We start from the raw sequence: 6,477 nt of genomic DNA on the forward strand, positions 1-6,477 counted from the left end.
ACCAGCTGCTGCAGCGGAACGTCCAGCCGAGTCTCCAGGTGAGTCTTTGTCTTCGAACCCTGGAAGCAGAAGCAGAACCTCAGTCCAAACCACCAGCTCCACCTTGACTCCTCCCACCAGCTCCACCCTGACTCCTCCCACCAGCTCCACCCTGACTCCTCCCACCAGCTCCACCCTGATTCCTCCCACCTGACTCCTCCCACCAGCTCAACTCTGACTCCTCCCACCTGACTCCTCCCACCAGCTCCACCCTGACTCCTCCCACCAGGGGAAAATGCCCTCCTGACCTTCTTGGCCTCTCTGGGCAGCAGCAGCTCCAGCGTCGCCACGCTGGTCTCCCTGAAGGTCCGGTTGCCTTTCCCTCTGGCCACCGCCTGAGCCCGGATGGACTCCAGAGCGCCCCCTACCTCCTCCGCGGACAGGCCCAGGAGCGGGGCGTAGTGCTGCGCCAGCTCCTGGAGGACAGAACATCAGATCGAGACGCTGCTTTAAGCCACCAGGAGCCACATTTAATTCACCTGTTTCACTTAATCTACGGAAGACTTTCACTGCCAGAATCTGGAGATAAACTGAGGAGCAGAATCAGGATTGAACAAAAAAAAAGCTGTCAAAACAAGAGGAAGCCTGTAAGAGCAAAATAAAAAATCTCTCTAAAATGAGAAGGTTTTTTGTTAAACCGATATAAAACTCAACCTTGAGGAATTTCCTCATTAAAGCAAGATATAAGACGAGAAACTTTAACATTATAAGTTGAGTTTTAAATCGTCACCTTAAAATCGTGACTCAAGTTAAGTTTGAAAAAGAAAAATGACTTAGGCCATCATTTAGGAAGGGGAAGATATTATTTTATAAAACAAGACTTTCTCGTTATATTAAAACAAAAAACTCATTAAAATGAGACTAATTTTAATGATCTTTGCTACTGAATTTATTTCTGATCTCTGGCAGTTTATCGTTTCTCCAGATCAAACTGTTCTCTGATCTGCAGCTGCTGTTAATCCTCCTCATCCTGTAAACCCTTCAGGTGTTTCCTCAGGCTGACCCAGCTCCGTGTTTCCCTGCTCGGCTCCTCCAGACTTTCTGCCTGCAGGTTTCAGGTGTTTCCTGCTACAGCCCAGATGATTTCAACTGGCAGCTGTTTGCTGAGCTGCAATCAGGTGAATAATCAGGCGTCTTAAAGCAGGGGAACCTCTAAAATTCGCAGGGCAGTGAGTCTGGAGGACCAGGGTTGGGAAAACCAACCTATAGACTCTGTGGAGACATTCTCCTTCAGCCAATCAGAGCGCAGTCTCACTCCGACCCACCTGCAGGTGCACGGCGCTCGGTTGGTCGTCCTCCTGGGTGAACGGAGGATTCCACAGCTGAACTTTCTCCTGCTTCAGCAGGTTCTTCAGCTTGGCCTGGAGGTTCTGCTCCGCCATGCTGTCTGTAATGACCAAGGACAGGAAGTCAACCACAGGACAGGAAGTCAACCAGAGGACAGGAAGTCGACCAGAGGACAGGAAGTCGACCAGAGGACAGGAAACCAAAGGACAGGAAGTAGACCAGAGGACAGGAAATCACAGGACAGGAAGTCGATCAGAGGACAGGAAACCACTGGATAGGAAGTCAACCACAGGACAGGAAGACAATCAGAGGACAGGAAACCACAGGATAGGAAGTAGACCAAAGGACAGGAAGTAGACCAAAGGACAGGAAGTCGACCAGAGGACAGGAANGTCCCGTTTGGGCCCCATGCGGACTCAGACGGAGCGGGCCGGGCCTCGGTCCAGATACGTCTTCAGGGTGGAAATCAGCTGGCTCTCGTCCTCCAGGGTCAGGTCCAGGTAGTCCTCCTCGTGGCGGGAAATATCCTCCAAGACCTCATTGACCAGCTGGCTGTCCTCTGGAGACACAGGACAGGAGGACAATCAGGATGGGTCCAAGGCGCCACCTGCTGGACCCCCAGAGCACCACCTTACCTGGGGAGGTGGACGAGGTGCCAGCCTCCTCAGAGGATGGAGAGGAGGACGAAGAGGACGTGGATGGCGGGGACAGCAGGTCTGGGGACAGGACACCCTGGTTGTCCAACAACAGCTGAGTTGCAGACTGGACGTCTCCTCCAGACAACCTGAGGGCCGCTTCAGCCGGGGCCCTCTGGAACCCCAGGTACAGCAGCTGGAGGACAGGGGACAGACGGGGGACAGACAGGTTAGGGGACAGCAGCTGGAGGACAGGGGACAGACGAGGGACATCTCTGACTGGAGGACATCAGTTGGACAGAGAGACAGTACCTGCTCCACCTTCTCTGGACAGACAGCGTCCTGTGGGGACGTCTGGGACGAGTCCAGCAGGATCTGGGGACAGACAGAAAGCGGTCAGGCGTTCGTCGGGTCCAGGTTCTGTCCCAAGGCCCGGCGGGTCGGGGACAGACCGCGGACGCCTTGTCCACGTCCCCCTGGGCGCGGTGCAGCGCTCTGGCCGCGTCCGTCCTGGAGAAGCCCAGCTCCACCAGCCGGGAGACGTCCTCCATCCTCGTCCTCCGCCGCTGGCGCTCCTTCTGCTGCTGGTCCTCACGCTCCTGGACCAAACAGGACCGGGTCAGAACCAGAGAGGACCGGTTCTCCTGGTACCGTATCAGAACCCTACCTGGCGCCGGTTGCTGATGAGGACGGCGGCCGCCTGCAGGTCTCCTCCACAGGCCCGCAGGCCCAACCGGGCCTCCCGCTCAGAGAAGCCCAGAACCAGCAGCTGGTCCATCTTCTCCGAGTCCGGAACCAGACGGCCATACAGGTCCTCCACCTGAGACGAGACGGGCCGTCGGGTCAGAACCAGCACAGAGACTGGAACCACAGAGAGCTGCTGGGGCCTTTAGAGGACCAGGGGACCCATCTGGACCTTCAGCGGAACCACCTGGACCCATCCAAACCCACCTTGGCCAGCAGAACCCGGGCCTGGCGGTCGTTTCCCTCCAGGAAGGACAGCAGGCTCTGCAGCAGGTACAGACGCAGGAACAGGACTTCCTCTCGTCCCGTGTTGCCCTGGAAACAGACACTCGTTCAGCAGTGGCTCCCCCCAGTGGCGGCGGCCGGTGCGTGCGGCGGCTCCCGGACCTTGATCATCAGCAGGCGCTGCTGCTGCTCGCCGTAGCAGCGCAGGAAGCAGTCCTCGGCGCGCTGCAGCCGGCTGCGCCCGTCCTCCAGGCAGGACAGCGCCTCCAGGGCCCGGTAGCACCACACGATGTCCAGCTGCAGGACGGCGTAATTGTCCACAGAGCCCAGCATCGCCGAGCCGCACCGACTGCAGGACGGCGAGGTGTGAACAGAGCTTTTATTGTGAAAGGTGCAGGGGGCGGGGCTTCCTACCTGAAGTGCTGGTCGGCCTGCAGCAGGTGGCAGAGGGCGGAGTCAAACTGCCTCCTCTTCATCAGAGAGCGGCCCTTCTCATGGAACCCCATGGCCAGGATCAGAGCCTGGAGACAGGGGCCGTTATGGACCGGGTCGGGCCAGAACCAGAACCGGGCTCAACACCAGAACCTGAGCAGGTAACGGGGCCAGGCAGGGAGCTGGTCCTAACTTGGACTGGACCATCTCAGCAGTAATTATTCTCGACTGATTCCAAAGAGCTGAACCAAAAAGCTGTTAGCTTAGCACAGCTAACATTTGGGATTAGTACTTTAGCATTAGCTTCTACCAACACCATATTGATATAGTACTTTAGCATTAGCTTTCAGTAATACTATGTTAATATTAGCATGTTTGTAGCTTTAGCACGAGTAATGTTAGTGCATTAGCATTAGCACAGCTAGCTCTTCAGTTAGCGGTGAGATTCCCAGTGAAACCAGTACAGAACCAGATCTTCATCCTGCTGTGGTTCTGGTATCAAACCTTCAGCCAGAATGCAGAGAACCTGTGAAGGGTTCTGACCGGTTCTGGTCCTGAAGTTCTGAACGGTTCTGAAGGGGTCTGACTGGTTCTGGTTCTGAGTGGTTCTGATGTCTGGACCGAGCCTCACCTTCTTCTCGTCTTGCGGGATCTTCAGCGGGTTTCCTTTCTGGTCGGCGATCTCCAGGAAGGGCGTGGTCTCTGGATCCTCGCTGCCGTCTGACACACACAACATCCATGAAGGTCAGGAGCCGGCCGACCTTTGACCCGGCCCGACCCGGACCCACCTCTCTCCGACAGGATCTGGAAGCCTTTCTGGGTGCGCTGCAGGCTCTGGCTCTGGCTCTTCTGCTCGTCCTCCTCCCTGCTGACCTGCTCGGCGTCGCTGACCTTCAGCACCATGACCTTGCTGTGGTTCTTCACGCCCTGCTCGTCCAGTCGCCGGTCTGCAGACAGAGGAGGCGGGTCAGAACCGCCCGCTCCTCTGACGGCTGCAGACCAGTTATTACAGACATTATTAATTATGATGCATGTTTTAGTCAAAAAGAAAATGAACTGGGTCGATCACACCTGGAATGTCAGGAAGAACTACGGATTTGGAAAGATGAGGATGTGGATAATTACTGGAAACTCTCATACGAGATCAGCACCAACCAAACAACAGATTGGACTGGTAGAGAAGTCTACAGACCGACCGAGTATAGATGAACCCGACCAGTGAGAGGGTTTCTGTGGTGAGAACATGAACCAGTTTAAACTGCAGGTGCATTGAGAACCATCAACATCAGCCCAAATAAACAGAAACAGAATCTGTTGATCTGTTTTTGTTACTTTTCCCAACATAGCTGGTGCCCGACGTTGCCATGGTAACCAATAATCTTAACTCGGTCTGAAGCGTTATTCTCAGTAAATTAATATTTAGCAGGATGATTTCAGCTTTACACAGGCGGCGGTACCGACCGGGCTGCAGGGTTCTGCCGTTCAGGATCAGCTTGATGTGCTTCAGGCTGAAATCCTCCGCGATCCTGCAGGAACACAAACAGCCTCAGAGTGGAGGGCGGGGCTATGACATCACCACCAGGTGAGGCGACCGTACCTGTCCACCAGCTGCTGCAGCGGAACGTCCAGCCGAGTCTCCAGGTGAGTCTTTGTCTTCGAACCCTGGAAGCAGAAGCAGAACCTCAGTCCAAACCACCAGCTCCACCTTGACTCCTCCCACCAGCTCCACCCTGACTCCTCCCACCAGCTCCACCCTGACTCCTCCCACCAGCTCCACCCTGATTCCTCCCACCTGACTCCTCCCACCAGCTCAACTCTGACTCCTCCCACCTGACTCCTCCCACCAGCTCCACCCTGACTCCTCCCACCAGGGGAAAATGCCCTCCTGACCTTCTTGGCCTCTCTGGGCAGCAGCAGCTCCAGCGTCGCCACGCTGGTCTCCCTGAAGGTCCGGTTGCCTTTCCCTCTGGCCACCGCCTGAGCCCGGATGGACTCCAGAGCGCCCCCTACCTCCTCCGCGGACAGGCCCAGGAGCGGGGCGTAGTGCTGCGCCAGCTCCTGGAGGACAGAACATCAGATCGAGACGCTGCTTTAAGCCACCAGGAGCCACATTTAATTCACCTGTTTCACTTAATCTACGGAAGACTTTCACTGCCAGAATCTGGAGATAAACTGAGGAGCAGAATCAGGATTGAACAAAAAAAAAGCTGTCAAAACAAGAGGAAGCCTGTAAGAGCAAAATAAAAAATCTCTCTAAAATGAGAAGGTTTTTTGTTAAACCGATATAAAACTCAACCTTGAGGAATTTCCTCATTAAAGCAAGTTATGAGACGAGAAACTTTAACATTATAAGTTGAGTTTTAAATCGTCACCTTAAAATCGTGACTCAAGTTAAGTTTGAAAAAGAAAAATGACTTAGGCCATCATTTAGGAAGGGGAAGATATTATTTTATAAAACAAGACTTTCTCGTTATATTAAAACAAAAAACTCATTAAAATGAGACTAATTTTAATGATCTTTGCTACTGAATTTATATCCAATCTCTGGCAGTTTGTTGTTTCTCCAGATCAAACTGTTCTCTGATCTGCAGCTGCTGTTAATCCTCCTCATCCTGTAAACCCTTCAGGTGTTTCCTCAGGCTGACCCAGCTCCGTGTTTCCCTGCTCGGCTCCTCCAGACTTTCTGCCTGCAGGTTTCAGGTGTTTCCTGCTACAGCCCAGATGATTTCAACTGGCAGCTGGTTGCTGAGCTGCAATCAGGTGAATAATCAGGCGTCTTAAAGCAGGGGAACCTCTAAAATACGCAGGGCAGTGAGTCTGGAGGACCAGGGTTGGGAAAACCAACCTATAGACTCTGTGGAGACATTCTCCTTCAGCCAATCAGAGCGCAGTCTCACTCCGACCCACCTGCAGGTGCACGGCGCTCGGTTGGTCGTCCTCCTGGGTGAACGGAGGATTCCACAGCTGAACTTTCTCCTGCTTCAGCAGGTTCTTCAGCTTGGCCTGGAGGTTCTGCTCCGCCATGCTGTCTGTAACGACCAAGGACAGGAAGACAGCCACAGGACAGGAAGTCGATCAGAGGACAGGAAACCACAGGATAGGAAGTAGACCAAAG

At 54.1% G+C, this 6,477-nt stretch overlaps 2 protein-coding genes across 4 annotated transcripts in view; both read right to left on the bottom strand.

Annotated features, from left to right (window-relative positions):
- Window positions 1-1,441, bottom strand: part of LOC103154887 (NEDD8 ultimate buster 1-like) — a 1,603-nt gene extending 162 nt beyond the window's left edge. The window contains exons 1-3 of the mRNA XM_007576330.2: window positions 1,305-1,441; window positions 288-455; window positions 3-59 (exon numbers count right to left, since the gene is read on the bottom strand). Coding sequence (XP_007576392.1) covers window positions 3-59; window positions 288-455; window positions 1,305-1,421 — 342 coding nt within the window. The 5' untranslated portion in view covers window positions 1,422-1,441. The remainder of the gene's footprint in view (window positions 1-2; window positions 60-287; window positions 456-1,304) is intronic.
- A 258-nt stretch (window positions 1,442-1,699) lies between these two features.
- LOC103154874 (NEDD8 ultimate buster 1-like) overlaps window positions 1,700-6,477 on the bottom strand; it is a 10,082-nt gene continuing 5,304 nt past the window's right edge. For 2 of the 3 annotated variants that reach the window (XM_007576314.2, XM_016663135.1), the window contains exons 2-15: window positions 6,270-6,391; window positions 5,253-5,420; window positions 4,960-5,024; window positions 4,824-4,888; window positions 4,151-4,309; window positions 3,994-4,082; window positions 3,345-3,451; window positions 3,093-3,279; window positions 2,913-3,020; window positions 2,629-2,781; window positions 2,414-2,560; window positions 2,274-2,336; window positions 1,962-2,157; window positions 1,700-1,885 (exon numbers count right to left, since the gene is read on the bottom strand). In XM_007576314.2, coding sequence (XP_007576376.1) covers window positions 1,743-1,885; window positions 1,962-2,157; window positions 2,274-2,336; window positions 2,414-2,560; window positions 2,629-2,781; window positions 2,913-3,020; window positions 3,093-3,279; window positions 3,345-3,451; window positions 3,994-4,082; window positions 4,151-4,309; window positions 4,824-4,888; window positions 4,960-5,024; window positions 5,253-5,420; window positions 6,270-6,386 — 1,767 coding nt within the window. In that variant the 5' untranslated portion in view covers window positions 6,387-6,391 and the 3' untranslated portion in view covers window positions 1,700-1,742. The remainder of the gene's footprint in view (window positions 1,886-1,961; window positions 2,158-2,273; window positions 2,337-2,413; window positions 2,561-2,628; window positions 2,782-2,912; window positions 3,021-3,092; window positions 3,280-3,344; window positions 3,452-3,993; window positions 4,083-4,150; window positions 4,310-4,823; window positions 4,889-4,959; window positions 5,025-5,252; window positions 5,421-6,269; window positions 6,392-6,477) is intronic. The other variant, XM_007576312.2, reaches the window with a different exon arrangement.

This window comes from Poecilia formosa, unplaced genomic scaffold, assembly GCF_000485575.1.
Source record: "Poecilia formosa unplaced genomic scaffold, Poecilia_formosa-5.1.2 Scaffold404, whole genome shotgun sequence".
Classification (NCBI taxonomy): domain Eukaryota; kingdom Metazoa; phylum Chordata; class Actinopteri; order Cyprinodontiformes; family Poeciliidae; genus Poecilia; species Poecilia formosa.